Source organism: Watersipora subatra, chromosome 3 (assembly GCF_963576615.1).
Source record: "Watersipora subatra chromosome 3, tzWatSuba1.1, whole genome shotgun sequence".
Classification (NCBI taxonomy): domain Eukaryota; kingdom Metazoa; phylum Bryozoa; class Gymnolaemata; order Cheilostomatida; family Watersiporidae; genus Watersipora; species Watersipora subatra.
The window spans coordinates 59,833,565-59,849,665 of record NC_088710.1 but is presented as its reverse complement, the minus strand read 5'-3'; the positions used below and the strand labels follow the sequence as shown (position 1 = coordinate 59,849,665).

The window sequence follows — 16,101 nt, the reverse complement described above, 5'->3', positions numbered from 1 at the left end:
GCCCTGTCGACAGCTAAGTTATCAGTTGATTGAGCTGACCAGTTACTTCAGCTGGAAATGCAGCTCCTGTGTTAATGTTGAACTGGACTTTTCCATCTGTCATCCTTTGTAATGGTAGATGTTTTCCGAGTCTTTGGCTGGGTCTCAAGCAGATCTTCAAGTTGGTTTTCAGCTCAGCTTTCATCTGTTGAACGTTTTTCTGGGCAGGTATCTTTGACTGAAATTTTTGTCATCCCGAGTATCACATCGATTTCGAGCTTCACAAAGCTTTTCATTGCGCATCAACAGTTTGTATCAGTTTAGGATATTGTTTGGGAGATGTCTGTTGATACCACTGCTGCCACCAGTGCAAATTCTTTCGCTGTCATCTGCTACTCATCGAACCTATTATCTATATGAGCTCTTGAATCTTTATCCAGGAATTGACATTATTCAGTCTAACAAACCTTACAGAGAGGGCTTTGAACTAGTTGGTAACTTTGAACTGGTTTGAACTCTAAATGTATTACACAGGTGTTTGCTTAAGCAAACTTACCCAATCTGACCAGCAAACCAGTAAAAACTGCAGAACTACTCGTGCATTATCTTGTATATAAACAGAAAATTTAGATATATAATAGTAAAACATGTGTGAATCATAAAAGATTGACATTAGAACACAAAATAAATATATGCAGCTCATATAACAAGTGAATTCAAGCAATTATAACCAAATAAAACATTTTGATGGGGAGACGGTTACAAATTGCCACACCAGGAAAGTTGGATTTTGTCCACTTGTGACGCAAACTAAATTTAAGTCAAAAACTATACTGGCATGCAATACCTCCGCCATATTCAGACCGCACTGCCATAGTAGTACCTCAGCACTATGATGAGCACACTATCCAACTAGAGGGCTAGCTTCTAAAAAAGCTGCCTGCTCTAGCTTCCAAAAGAGCTGCCTGCTCTTACTGTTGTTATAAACAACTGGCTGCTCCTATACAATGGTTAGTTGTATGATTTTTTCGTTGCTATGTACAGGAAATCACATTCATTCAGGCAGAATTTTCTTGGTAAGTGTGCTGATTCAACAAATGAAATTGGATTATCAATTGTTGTACCGAGGCATGGGCTAGTCAAAATGGAGCTAGAAAGAATGCCAGTAAGTGTGCCCAAAGTGCCAGCAAGTGTTCATCTTGTCTGGTAGCAGCCTATGACATTGCAAAACAGACACATTGGTTTTTATATTTTATGTGATGTGCATTTGAGACTAGTTCGAGATAGAGGGCAATAGTAGTAATTTTACAAAAAGTATACTGCCTTACATCCTGCATAGTTCACAATAACTCAGATGCACTCTATCATTCTCTGTCAATAGAATAGAAAGAATTACAGACTAAGCAACTACATATTTTACCTAGAGCAGTTTCATCAACTCTTATTTTACTGGAATAATGACAACCATCGTCATTGCAGTACAGTAACAGCGACAGAAAAAAAAATATATCAATGCAGGTTTTATGCTATACTAAACGGTAAGGATATTTTAGCAAAATAATTCTTTTTAGTGGTTGAAGTCATCAAAATAATGAACTCTGGTCTACAGGTCAGCTATGCAACCGTATCTAATGCAGCCAACACTACTTTAGTACAACAGCCTTATGAATTTAATTGAATACGCAGATGCTTGTATAGTTTGATCCCTCTTCTTACATGTCTAAGTACTGAGAACTTTTTTCCATATATACAAACGACCTATGAGCTGTTTTCTTTTTCTGATACAGGTCTGTTTATAATTAAAAAATATAACACCATCAGTTGACCATCTTGATCATGCTGAACATTTAAAACTTTCAAGATTATTATACTTGATTTACAGACATGCCTTCAAGATTAGGTACTCTTACAGTCATTTATATAACAGCTCTTTGCTGTGTCACTAATTCTAATGACAAGTTCGTGTAAAGTTTAGTTTTGATCTACGCATCCATCTAATTTTGATAAAGACTTGTCACTCTTTATTCGGTTACATACTGTACATGTTGCGGAATTTCTATAGAATACAAGCTTTAGCTCAAAGCTGTATAACACCTTAGGCAGCAGTAAAGTTGCGAGATGGGCCAGATATTATATATCTATAGACAGGACTACCTGATAAGGTTGAAGCAAATACCGAGTTCTTATCATTCACGCTTTCAACAATCCCAATATTGTAGGTCTATCAAAGTTCAAGGCTTATCAGCTCAGAAGATCTATTGTGAAGTTATATATCAGTAGGGAATTTTTTGGACAAGTAGAAGAGCAATCATAGAAGTATGTGAGGCTTTGTGATGCTAGAGAATAACATTAACAGCTTCCATAACTCTGGACTATGCTTCTTTGCTGCACCCGTTACATTTGCACAAACAGATCGGGATCAGTGCATGCAATTTTTAACTCTAGTTTACGCTGCTGATTCAAAACTGTATTTATAACACTCTGTAAGAGCTTGGAAGGCATGCAACTTAGATTCTTCGCTTGTTTTGTTGCATTTACTTTCTCTTTAAAGCTTTTCAAAGTAGCGATTGACTCTAGCGATTGATATTCTAGCGATTATTTTAAGTTGTCATAGTTTTTGTTGAAATTAGCCTGCCACCGATTCAGGTACGGTGTGATTTAACTAATGTCAAACAAGGCTATGAATTATGATGAGACGTGTAACAGTGAGTGTTAGGATGAGACGTGTAACAGTGAGTGTTAGGATGAGACGTGTAACAGTGAGTGTTAGGATGAGACATGTAACAGTACATGTTTGTCAGTTTGTAGTCTATGGATCCTGGTCCAGGTGTAATCACTGTTGCTCACTCCTACCTTGCGGATTTAGCGACAAATAGTGAAAAGGCTGATCTGCTGTTAGAATATCTCTACTCAAGCGCAGAGAGTGATGGAGGAGAAGTTGAACGGACAGAGTATGTGAAAGATCAAAACAATGAGGTCATCGAAGTTCTGGTCAAATTTTCTGATGTCCAGTGTAAGTCAGTCAGTGATATATATATGTATACTTTGTATCTGATACAATGGTTGTTCAAGGAGCATTTACATAGTCATGTCACTACAAAATAGCGGAGCTACGTATTGTAGTAAGAATATCGTATTACGTCAGAATACATAATAATAAGTAAGCTACGTATTACGTAAGAATATCTACTAGAAATTCCCCTGTCATACAGCCCACGACCTGATAATGGAATAAGTGATAATGGAAACAAAAGGGTAGTGCTGGTTGTTGAAAAAGTAGTTGTCAGCAGAAATTGACAGAGACTACTATCTCAAACCTATGTTTTACAACAATAAAATAAATATTAATTAAAGCTGTAGGCCTAACCTACTGTAATGTATGTAATTTAACAGTAGCAAAAAGGAAATATGTTTATTATATCTCTGAAATGCAATATTAGAAGTAAAATGGCAAGCTGCTGTGTAATATACACAGTTTGAAAGTTGGTTGTGTTGAATGTAGAATGGTTTTAATGTTGTTCTAGCAGAAAGCAAGTATGAGCGTTCTCACATCTGGAAGCTTTCTGCAAACTGGAGCAAAATAAAAAATTGTTTTCATCATAAAGGGGCTTTGTAGTTCGGCCCTAGCTTGTACATAAGATGTAAAGAATTTTGGCTAAAGTTTTAAATAATTTAATGAAACCTTCAGTAATTGGGAAAAAACAGGCTGATAGACTGTGTACCACAAATTCGTACATGCAAATCGGTCTACGCCTCAAACGGTCTATGTTTATTACAGAAACTTCAGACAAATAAATTCGAATAATCATTCTTATGATAATTTTATAAAATCAAATAATTATTCTTGTAATTAAATATGTTTGCAAGATATTAAAAACAGAAAAATATTAGAAACCTTCAGCAATTAGACAATGCTATAGACTGGTGAAATGAGCACGCTTTTCTCGTGAAATTCGCCCTTAATAGTTCTACTATCTGTCGCACGGCTTTATTGGCGTATCGTTGGCCGGTCTTAATTTTGATTAAAAAGGCTTGTCAAGTTTTTTATTGCGAATTTCGGCCAAATAAATCTGTCTATATGTGTATAATCCGATCAGATGGGTAAGTTTTAGGATATTGTCGACAATTTTCAAAGACTTGGTAACATATTTAAATAGGTCTATATGTGTTTTGTATCGTTATTATACTTAAACGACTCCATTGAAAAATGGTTAAATTTGTTGATGAGATTTCGGTACAAGGGTTTGCGACGTTGTTGATTAATAATTTTCATGAGTTGTGTGCACATGCATTTATCATATATATTTCAAACAATTGCTCCACTCGTGTTTGGTCATGGGATAAATCTCTCAAACAATCACTCCGCTCGTGTTTAGTCGTGGGAATACTTATGCTGCGCATCTTAGTAGAGAGTTCACTGGACAGTGTGATAAGTAAACTTTGCTTGTGTGTACTTTTAGAACAAAGAAATGGAGATTTTCAGTGTTTAAAATCATGTTTTTCTGTTTGACCAGAGTTGAACTTAATTTTGCTATTATAACACAGAGTGCATTAAATAGTTTTTTATGTAATATTGCTTGTTTTACTTATACCTTCGATAGTAGTATGAAATACTATTCTTTGCATATCCCAACACATTTCTTCTCAATATATTAAGATTGTCAGGCATATTAGCATTCATGGATATCAACTCGCACGTATATTTCAAAAACAGGTAAACTTAAACAGTTTTATGTAAATATTTTGCTGTTGTTTGCAGGCTCAGAAAAAGTTTGTGCTCGGCAGCACTATCTAACAGACATCTTTACTGATGAATCCTGTCCAGACAGCTTGTTGGTGGTTAAGCCGTATAATACGTCAGGTTAGTATATTTCTTACTCAGTATTGTGTTGTCTCTACAAGTTGACCACTATGGAAAGGTTATACATGGTCAGTGAGTACATGGATGACATTTCCTGTCTCACATATCTAATAGAAGCTTTACTAAAGTGATATTTAAATTGTATATTTAATCTGTACTTCTGCTACAGACAGCCAAGTTAGAGATGAAGGGAGTGTATTGTAATAAATTGTATTAATATGTTATTCACTGTCTCACTCTAGTCACATGGTTTATACTTGCTACTTTTGTTAGGTGAGTTTGACAAGTTGAATTCTGACAGAGTTAGTCTGCTGTCTACTCAGTCAGACTATGCAGACTCTACTGAAACTGGAGATGATAGTCGGGCACCTTCTATAGCTGGTGATGATATGAAGGATGTCTGTAAGTATAAAACATATATACTAGCAAATAAATCTATATTGAACCTCAGATTAAATATTGATTTTAACAGATGTGTCTATGTATATGTATTACATGATAGTTTGTAAGCATCTAATGAAGAACATGAACTCGATTTCAACATCTAATCCGATCTATACAGTTTTATGCTAACCACATTTAAGTGAAACAGCTTCTCTCATAACTAAAAAAAGTCAAATGAAGTATTGCACACTGGGAAGTTTGAAAACTTCATCAGAACAGTTAAGAGTGATGTGTGTGTTCATAAACATCAAACATTGCTATGTGGAGTTACCCACATGCGTAATTTTGTGTGTACAGACAGCAAAATAACTTCTCCAAGAGTGCTGCTTGGGTAGGTTGATTGCGAACTGTTCTAGCAAACTTTCTCAGTCAAAAGCACTTTTCTTACATAGCCTCAACTTTGACATGGACGAGGATCAGATGATTATGGTAAAGATGCTACATGCTCATTGTGACAATCTTAACTAATCTGTTACTTTTTATTTGCAGCCATTCTTATCACGGAGTTCCCTGACGATGTGGAAATTGCTGAGTTGGTTCTGCACTTCCAGGAAACTTGTCAGGCGTGTGTCAAGGCATCTCACTATGATGATGAAAAGAAATATTTTGTGTTAGAATTCTCTCAGAGTGGTTAGTAAACTCAATGATTATCAGAATTATACTGAATTCAATAGCGCTGTGTATCTGACAGATATGTGACTGACTGGTCTACTGTGCTAGCTGAAATATCTTACATGTAACCTGTGGTGTGTATTATCTTATTAGCTGCGTAAAAAGTCTATATCTCTATAATTCTATGCGTATATGATGTGTGATATTCTATTAGATGCTGAACGAATCCTAGAAAATCCAAGGCAGCTTTTGGATGATGATGATTCATCAACCACCATTACAATCGAGCAACTGTCTAATACAATCAAAGATGTCCTTGTGATTGGAGAGAAGCCCATGACCAAAAGAATGTTCAAGAAGGCATTTAAGGATTTTGGTGAAGTTGAGAACAGTGAAATATTCACTCCAGATAAACTGCAATTCATTGTCACATTCAGCAGTGCTGAAGGTAAGCAACAATTCGGTAAGGAGTATATTATTACATGTTATTAGTAATATAAGATATATACTAGTCAATTGCTATTGGTCTGCTTGTTATCTGTGTTTTGCTATCGTCGTAGTTTGTGGGAGTCTACAAATACTTTGGTTGATGAATAACTGAGTTTCTTCCAGTCGCATATCTATCTTTATAATCATTGTTATAATTGCTGTCGGTCTTTTGTAGCTGCAGAAGCTTTGGCAACGGAGCAAGTGGTAGCCATAACACCGCAACACAAAGTGCAAGTTCAACTGTATGTGAGAGACAGTCCTGATAAGACATCATGTTCTGACAAGAAAGACAGTAGAGTAGAGACGTCATGTTCTGGTATATTATACATTTATTGTTGCATCATTCATAAGGTAAAGCTTATCCTTGTTTAGGTAACAGACACAAACCATGACAAATGTAAATGGTTCTTCATCTCCATACTCAGATGTTGTAGTTGTAGCTTCACCCCCTGCATCATTGACCCTCTCTCGCACATCACCTCAATCCTCACTTACTCCGGAACATCAGAACAAATTGAAACAGACTCGACAGCCCTCACCTAATCAGGACAGTGTCACAGCGGTTTCTTCTCCTTTTTTCCCTAAGTTTGGGAGCACACCCTCAGCTTCATTTAATACAAGCATTTCTCATCCATCAACATCAAGTGAGCTTAGTATTGTTCAGACTATTTCTAAGTTCAGTTGTAAGCTGTCAGGTTCTGAATAATATGTAACAGCTGAAGATATAACAGAGTACTAGACTGCCTTTATTGTCACTTCAGAAAATGCTGATTTTCTTTGTTAATCTTGTTGCTATGAATACCCAAAAGTTCAGATAGAAGCCTGACTGCAACATATGGAACTGTTGACTGATCATCAACATTAATGTCAAATACACTGATTATTGAAACTGAATAAATCATGTTTGACATTTGATGATCGCTCAACAGATTCTTATGCTGCAGTCAGGCTTCAATCTAAACTTTTCGGTATCCATACCCAAAGAAGAGTTGCAACAACTGGCTTTCATTTAGCTCTTGTTTACATTTTTCCTGTAGAAAACACGCAAAATATTGCCATTTTGTTTACTTCTTATTGCAAGTTGGATCAGGTTGTTTAGAGCACTTAAACTACCGGCAGAGGACAACCTTATGCGCTGCTGTAGGATATTTGCAATATTAACTACCCTCTTACTATACATATGTGTGCGGTCAATTGTTTCACTCATTATGCTCTATTGCACAGATGCTACTCACATTGAAGTGGACCTCCTTCCTGATTATGAGGTAATGGACATGTACCAGCTGCTTTGTATTCACTTCCAAGATATTTTTGGGGAAGATCGGCAACTCACTACATTCAACCAATCTTATGATGTGACAAAGAATGTGTTTCGGCTTGACTTCGATCCAAAAGGTAAATGATTTCAGTGCAAATATGAATAAGATGAGGCAGCTTTGCTTGTCTTACAAGAGACAAGATTTTACACACTAGTATCATTGTTAGCAATCCTTTGTTCACCTTCCCTTTTTCATAAAGCACTGCCAAACATGAAAACATTGAAACACAATAACATTCAATTATGACAGGTTGAGATATATTATTACTGGTTGTATCACTCTTTCAGTTTTTTCTTTTAGAGATAGCCACACTGATGAGTAATAAGCAGATCCTTGTTGAAGATGATGACGATTCAACTTTGACTTTGACAATGGCAACCACAGGTATGATTTTAACTAAAGAGGAATCATGTTGTTATGCCTGTACATTAAGCGGCTGTCTTGTGCCCGGATAATGCACTATCATAACTTGCCCATTAACTACTTATTGCTTGTTTGAAGAGAGTTTGTTATCAACTTGCAGGCAAAACAGTAGCATTAAAAGTGGTGAAGAACCCAGGTACTTTTGGACTTAGTCGGACAAGCTTGATCAAGTGCTTTGGTTTGGACAGTCCATTTTCCTCCCAGCTTACAATTCATGGGCCATATAAAAACAGAGCTAATATTACTCTGGACACCTGCTCAGGTAACTGCTTTGTGTTTAGTTACTCTTTTGCTTTAGAAGATTTTGTATGCTTCTCCTACTCACTAGTCACCTTTTATACAAGTATTATACAAACTGTTCCACTAACATATATCAATGTGCTATCTAATCAAGCTTTCTATTGCATATATGAGTATATGAACACTTGTCCTTATTGCTAAAACTTCAGAGAAGATCCCTTCCAAGTTCACATACATTGTAATCTTTAAACTAGGTGAAGGTAGAATATAGTTGAATATTATGATGAGAATGGTTTTAAAGTGTTTGATTGCATGTAAATTAAACTGACCGATAACACAACATAGAAACATATAGTAAGCTGTTTGTACAGAGCCAAATGCAAGTAGCTAGTAATAGTAGTTTAGGCCTCTTATTACACAGTATGGATTTATCCTCTATTTAGAGTGAACTCATGATACTCGTAGAAATAAAGGTGGTAGAAAGCCATGAAGTGAAGTTCAACATGTCAAAGATAACTTTAGTATTTTATGACCGATCATGACTCTCTCTCTAACAGTTGCTGCTCGAGTGGTGCAGATAGGAGAGCATACTCTGGACAACAAGATAGTACTGGAGGCCTCATTCTCTATTGAAGAATTGCCTCCTAGTGTCTCGCGCATGGATTCCTCTTCTTCAGAGATAACTGACAGTGGTAGGCTGATATAAACTTCTCTTGTTGAGTTTCGTATTGCACAGTTTATATGATTCACCACAGTTTATCAACACTTTTCCATATTTCAGTTTTACTTGTGTCCAGTACTGCACCGAAGACTATACTTCAAAAGCTTGTCACAACAAAAACAAAAGGAGTACTTATGGACCAGGTGGCAGAAGGAGAATACCTGGTTGAGTACACTAGCAGTAAAGGTAGGAGGTTGTACCATTTCATATTCCCTAACTTCAGGAGGCGTTTTTAAAATTTAGCGATATTGTATTATTTAAAAACGAAGTTACACTCAGAGTCTATATAAATTGTTATGAATCTAAACTGCTTTTCGAAATTATCAAAGTGTATTTAATTTCATATATTTTTATATATACTGTTTTCAAATTAAACAAAACAGTAAATGCACAAGTGCAGTCAGCCAGCAACTTATGACCATCTTAACACACAAAATGCTTTTGACATTTATTTGAAATTTAACCAAAAGTTTGACTCAACATTCCAAGTGTATTCTGATGTAGACATATGATGACTCAACATTCCAAGTCTATTCTGATGTAGACATATGATGACTCAACATTTCAATTGTATTCTGATGTAGACATATGACATCAAATTTTTCAAAGCCTTTCGAGTTTGTAAATTAGTAAACATGTACACAGTTTTTTTCATATAGCTTAGTTCTTGTCTTTGAATAATATTACAAAATGCTTCATAGCTTCTCTTTGTTTTACAGTTATGAATCTGAAGAGATCTATTATGAGTAGTAATAGTATAGACTAGTGTGAGTAGTAGTACTATAGACTAGTGTGAGTAGTAGTGTAGATTAGTGTGAGTAGTAGTAGTATAGACTAGTGTGAGTAGTAGTAGTAGTGTAGACTAGTGTGAGTAGTAGTAGTAGTATAGACTAGTGTGAGTAGTAGTAGTATAGACTAGTGTGAGTAGTAGTGTAGACTAGTGTAAGTAGTATGAGAAAACGCACAGGTTTTTTTAATAAAGTAACAAAGTATAGGTAAAAATGAACCAACTTTAATTATTTAGAAAAAAATTTGTTCTTGTCAGATAGTCTTTTTTTAATGAAATTCATTACATGTAATTTACACCCTTGCTTTAACTTCAACTAGGAATAATGTTATAGTGAGCTAACAAAGGTTTAGGTTTATAAAATGAAACCATATAAATAGCACTATAAACATAAACCACATTCGATTTTCTGTTTTCTGTCTCATTTAGATGGAAACAGTATTGCTCTAATGTGCTTATTTTAGCTGCTCGAGACATAGCAGACCAGAAGGTCATCAAATACTTGAACTCAAAAATGAATGTGAGTCTGTACAGACCTGACGTCAAGATGGAGGAGAGTCTGAGAGTAGATGAGGAGGCATCTGATGAGTCTGATGAGGAGGAGCTGACGGGAGAGCATATATTCGATCCAAAAGAAAAGCCTAGTGAGTCTTCTCTGAATTATCTAGTATATATCAGTTACGTAATCTAGTTCTATCATATCTGATATTGAAGACATGTTTTTGGCCATGTTTGTACTCATCTCTTTTCTAGCCCACGTTGTGATCAAGATAAAAGTTAAAGATACCCCCCAAGACACGTACACTAAATTCATACCCTACTTCAAAAAACTTCTTGGACACAGAGGGCAAACTACGTTCGCTCAGTCACATGATGCCGTAGAGGAGGTCTTTAGGTTTGACTTTTCTCATCCAGGTAAGACATAGTATCCATGGGTGACTGACATTTCCGCTTCATCAAATAAATGTTTTTGGATAAAGCTATAATGTGCCACATCATTTCAGATATCACGAAACTGATGGCAGCTGAGCATGAACTCAAATCACATGGAGAGAAAACTAAATTCAGTATAACCCCAGGAGTTACCGGTTAGTATTTAGCTTCTATTAGCTACAAAGATACTGGCAATATTGATTAGATGCAGTTTTAGTGATGGAATTATTTTGATATATTCTAGATCTCTCAAAGTTAAGTTTTATGTTACCTAGCCAAAGTATCTAGGTTTTTGCATTTCATTTGACCTATCTATATATGTATTTCTCAAAATCGTGTGGCCATCAGATATCCGGCTATAGATCTTAAAATCTTGGAATAAATATTCCGTACTGAAGAGGACTCGATCTCGGACCAAGCCATTCACCAGTCTGACGCCTTGACCACAAGACTACGGAAGTCAAATCGCTAGTTTGCCAATATAAGACATTATATCAGAGCAAAACCTAACTGCTTTGCGTGTGACGCGGGTCATAGCATAACGTCACGAGAAGCTGTTCGCTCACATTATTAAACTGCCTAATAGCAAAACTCTCACTACTTCTCATTGTTTATAAGACAAAAAACTTTTCTCATGATATGTAGTTTGAAAGTTAGAATGGCAAATGTTGTTATATGTTAAATACAAATCAATTTTCTGTCCAAATACTCGTCTATTACAAGGGCAACGCCGGGTGGCACAGCTAGTATAACTATATTGTACACATTTCTTCTATTTATAGGTAAGACTGTCAGCATAAGCCGGGTTGACTCGGGCAAACTTAGTAAGAGAGTAGTGAATGAGACGTTTGGTAAGCTGAGTTCTTACAAGTCAGATGTTACCATTTCCTCCATTGGTCGCAGCGAGGCCATCCTTGAGTTTAACAGCTATTCAGGTTGGTTTCCAGTTAAAAATTATAATAGTTATCTGGTATGAATATTTCAAGCAATAAATCTGAGTGCGCAATATGTTGTGTTTCTAGTTGCTGCAAGGTTTGCGTCAAGAGGAAGGCATGAACTCATTGGTGGAGTACAAGTCAAAGTGTCATTCGTGGAGGAATCAGATGATGAAAGTTCTTCTGATGATAACAGTTATAAAGGTTAGGAGGCGTGTCACTCAGCTTCTTGACTGGAGGAGAGAAAAGATTTTGGAGAAAATTTTCCTTGATTCATACATATGGCGCCGATATCTATAGCTTTTAATATTGAAGTCCATCCAAGTCACAAACTGTTTCGTGTACCTACACTCATTAGGCATCATATATGGCAAAAGTTTGCTTCGTTATATCCAAATTTATATATACTCCACTTTGTTCTGAGTAATTATTTTGCAAAACTTGTACTTCTTTAAAATATATGTATTTATAAAGTTTGTTTATTTTTAACTGAAGATGCCAGAGATTCTCCTCAGAATTCTCAGAGTCTGACTTTGTCGGGCTCTAATTCGTCAAGTTTGGCCAAGAAAAACATCTCTGTAGGAATGCCTAAGGGGGCTGAACCAGACGGCATGTCCAAGAGCCCATTGGCCAATCAATCAACAAACTTATTGGCTGAAGTCCAACAGGAAGATGATCTTGACCAGCTGACAAGCACAAACCTGTTCGTGTCTAACCTCGTAGATGTTGACCACCAGACCATCTACTTTTGGGTGAAGTCTCTCCTCGGTGTCTGGCCACTGAGTGTACAATTGTCCATTGATGAAGAGAAGGCTATGGTTAGGATTCCTGGACGCTGCAGTATTGGTTAGTCATCTGTTCGCACTCCTACACTATTAGCAATTTTTCCATAACTTATCTCCATTGTCAGCTATTCTCTCTCATATGACTCGTCGTTCATCAGTTTACTGCTGTCGGAGTAACTTAAAATTGTCTGTTCTTATGTTTGTATATGCAACAATGGGTTTAACAGGATTAAAGATATTTCCTAGAAACGTTCATGAAAGTAGCATGGCTTTGTTTCAGGTTAACAAGTTTAATTCCTGTGTAAATTTATGTAAATAAATTTAAATTAACTTTAATTAACAGTAAATTTAATCTGTGTAAATTACGTTTCATATGTAGAGAAATAGTTCTTAAGAGCATATCTTACAACATCATCTTGATGCATTCATTTTGTCACATTTAATTCGGAGAGAAACTCTGGTCACTACAAGTCTGGAGCTGCCACATTTATCTTCGCTGACATAACTCTATATTATCTTTTCCGAATAACACGGGAAATATGCCAACCAATAAATCTTAACTTTCCAGAAAGAAGTATGCTACAGGAAATGGCTGACAATCCCCATTTCCATCTTCGTGGAGAAAGGCTATCGATAGGAAAGTTACCACCAGTTACAAATGTTCAGGTGAAAGCTTCAGACCTGGAGAAAGGCAGTAATACCATCGACGAGTTCACACTGGAGTCATTCTTCAGTTCTACCAAGTACATGTGTGTAAAAACCAATCTCGATGTGGCAAATGTCAAGCTGTTGACTTCATCTGATGGGCAGTGTGTGTATATCATCACTTATCACACCACAGAGGGTTGGTTGTTAAGGCTACAGATGTAGCTTTGGTTGTATTCACAGAATGCTCTGGTTGTATTCACAGAATGCTCTGGTTTAAATTAACAATTGATAGGAATGAGATGGTTATTTATATCAAGTTTCATACTTAGTACTAAGGAGGAGTTCAACTTGACTATCAATCATTCATTTCCTGCTATGCTTTTATTCTCTTGCATATCAATTCACACTCTCCATTTTACAGCCGCTCTTAGTGTGCTGAAACGCAACTCATACAAGCTTAGAAAGTGGAAATTTGATGTTGCTGCTTACTACCCTGAGCTTGGAATGTGCAGCCCACAAGGCATCCAAAATTATCCACCAGAACGGAACCAAAGGAGAGGTAACCACTAATTTGTAATGACTTTTCACACTCTATCTCCAATTTTAACTCTTTACCCAGTCTTTCTGCATCTACCACAACAATATTTGTAGAGCATTCTGATGACCAAAAGAAAGCCGTTCTCCTAATAAATGATGTTGATGACCAAGAGATAGAAATGGAGGTATTGGAACTGTTTATGTCTCACCGAAGACGCTCAGAAGGTGGTCCTATCGAATCCTGGAAACTTCTGCCAGGCAAAGCTTCTGGAACATCGTCTGTGCGAGTGATCTATGAGGAGGAAGGAAGTAAGCAATACAGATATATTTAATTGATACTTTTAAACTAGAGCTACATATACCGTAATATGTTGTCCGCTCATTATTTATTTAAGCAGACTACAAGCTGAGACTCGGACTGATAGAATGCTCATTAAAAAATAGCAAAATGATGGCATATAGTCAAGGGAAGCAAATTCAACCTACTAAAAATCTAAGAAATACAATCCAATATGATCAGATGAATAAAGCAATATTTTTCGTTTGGGCGGTCAGTAATCTTCAATTTTTAAAAAGCATAAAAGATAAAATTACTTGATAAAAATTCCCATAACATGAATATCAAATAAAAGGCACAGATTAAGAGCACAAAGGCCTATATTTCTCTTTTAGCCAAAGTGTGCTAGATTTACCTCAAAGAAGAAAATACTAACGGCAATTTTTCCACACTGATTTTTCCAGCTATCTCCATAAACATGCACTTCGATTTACACATTGTTTGAAACATCTGTTCTCAGTGTTGATTTTTTGTCTTGTCATTTTCATTGGTATCTAAAAGTTAACTTTACGGTTGATCTGATGACGGCTGTAATAATTGCGACTATAATAAATGCCATGTCAGTTCGTCTGTCTGAAGTCAGGGTTAAAGGTTAGGATAAAATATTGTTATTTACAGAAATTGAAATTGTGACATTCTGGTAGACTGACACTCGAACATCTGCACTAATCAGCCATAATCCAGTAGTTGAGAGTCACATAGTTGTGTTTAGTTGTGCACACACTTATTCTCTGTACTTTATTGACACACTTGATGATTTCTCACGGCACACCAGAACACCAGGGTGCTAGTATATATAGAAATGAAGTGGACGATTGCTCGGTACGTTACAAGGCATTGTGGGAAATTTAACATTGTTGCACTTGCAGGCTGTGGGTTTGCTGCAGTCTGGTGACCACTTTAATAATACATCAACATCATTATGGGCCGTAAAACCCTTCTCGCTGGCTTTGCTTTTGAGAAATGTGAGCTAGATATAGCACCAAAAAGCTAAACTAGCCACAATGGTTATGACTGCGCACCAACATATTAACAAAGCATTGTAGGATTTGTAGTATTAGGGACACAGTATAATCTGCTGAACAGCTCTAATGTATATTTGATTATATAAAATTTCCGTTTGATATTATATCATGGGCCAATTGAGGGTAATTACTCGATACTCGAATGATAGTACATTCCGATGGTAGTACACACAGACGGTAGTTCATACTGATGGTAATACATATAGATGGTAGTACATACTGATGGTAGTACACACAGACAGTCGTACATGCCGATGGTAGTACACACATATGGTAGCACATACAGATAGTAGTACATACAGATGGTGGTACATACAGATGGTAGTACATACAGATGGTAGTACATACTGAGGGTACTACATATTGATGGTAGTACATACAGATGATAGTACATATTGATGGTAGTACACACACAGATGGTAGTACATACTGATGGTAGTACATATAGATGGTAGTACATACAGATGGTAGTACATACAGATGGTAATACATACAGATGGTAGTACATACAGATGGTAGTACATACAGATAGTAGTACATACAGATGGTAGTACATACTGATGGTAGTACATACAGATGGTAGTACATACAGATGGTAGTACATACTGATGGTAGTACATACAGATGGTAGTACATACAGATGGTAGTACATACTGATGGTAGTACATACAGATGGTAGTACATACAGATGGTAGTACATACAGATGGTAGTACATACAGATGGTAGTACACACAGACGGTAGTACATACAGACGGTAGTATATACAGATGGTGGTACACACAGATGGTAGTACATACAGTTGGTAGTACATACAAATGGTAGTACATACAGATGGTAGTACATACTGATGGTAGTACATACAGATGGTAGTACATACAGATGGTAGTACATACTGATGGTAGTACATACAGATGGTAGTACATACTGATGGTAGTACATACAGATGGTAGTACATACTGATGGTAGTACATACAGATGGTAGTACATACAGATGGTAGTACATACAGATGGTAGTACATACAGAT

General features: G+C 36.4%; 2 protein-coding genes across 3 annotated transcripts in view; both read left to right on the top strand.

Annotated features, from left to right (window-relative positions):
- Window positions 1-2,790: 2,790 nt before the first annotated feature.
- Window positions 2,791-11,952, top strand: LOC137390809 (uncharacterized). Its single transcript, XM_068077125.1, has 17 exons — window positions 2,791-2,992; window positions 4,739-4,840; window positions 5,114-5,242; window positions 5,774-5,914; window positions 6,111-6,344; window positions 6,561-6,701; window positions 6,820-7,029; window positions 7,610-7,780; window positions 8,005-8,088; window positions 8,228-8,389; window positions 8,925-9,059; window positions 9,149-9,274; window positions 10,340-10,519; window positions 10,629-10,790; window positions 10,880-10,963; window positions 11,591-11,743; window positions 11,831-11,952. Exons 1-17 carry the CDS (start codon window positions 2,791-2,793, stop codon window positions 11,950-11,952), a joined length of 2,538 nt encoding a protein of 845 aa, XP_067933226.1.
- LOC137392122 (protein mono-ADP-ribosyltransferase PARP14-like) overlaps window positions 11,628-16,101 on the top strand; it is a 47,843-nt gene continuing 43,369 nt past the window's right edge. For both annotated transcript variants that reach the window (XM_068078751.1, XM_068078750.1), the window contains exons 1-6: window positions 11,628-11,743; window positions 11,831-11,947; window positions 12,239-12,589; window positions 13,097-13,372; window positions 13,598-13,735; window positions 13,828-14,022. In XM_068078751.1, the coding sequence (XP_067934852.1) occupies window positions 12,328-12,589; window positions 13,097-13,372; window positions 13,598-13,735; window positions 13,828-14,022 (871 nt within the window). In that variant the 5' untranslated portion in view covers window positions 11,628-11,743; window positions 11,831-11,947; window positions 12,239-12,327. The remainder of the gene's footprint in view (window positions 11,744-11,830; window positions 11,948-12,238; window positions 12,590-13,096; window positions 13,373-13,597; window positions 13,736-13,827; window positions 14,023-16,101) is intronic.

Excerpts from the sequence above, each read along its gene's own strand:
- LOC137390809 (XM_068077125.1), top strand. The coding sequence starts at position 2,791 with ATGGATCCTGGTCCAGGTGTAATCACTGTTGCTCACTCCTACCTTGCG. Across the intron at positions 6,345-6,560 it reads CACATTCAGCAGTGCTGAAG|CTGCAGAAGCTTTGGCAACG; the intron begins GTAAGCAACAAT and ends GGTCTTTTGTAG. Across the intron at positions 7,781-8,004 it reads GCTTGACTTCGATCCAAAAG|AGATAGCCACACTGATGAGT; the intron begins GTAAATGATTTC and ends TTTTTCTTTTAG.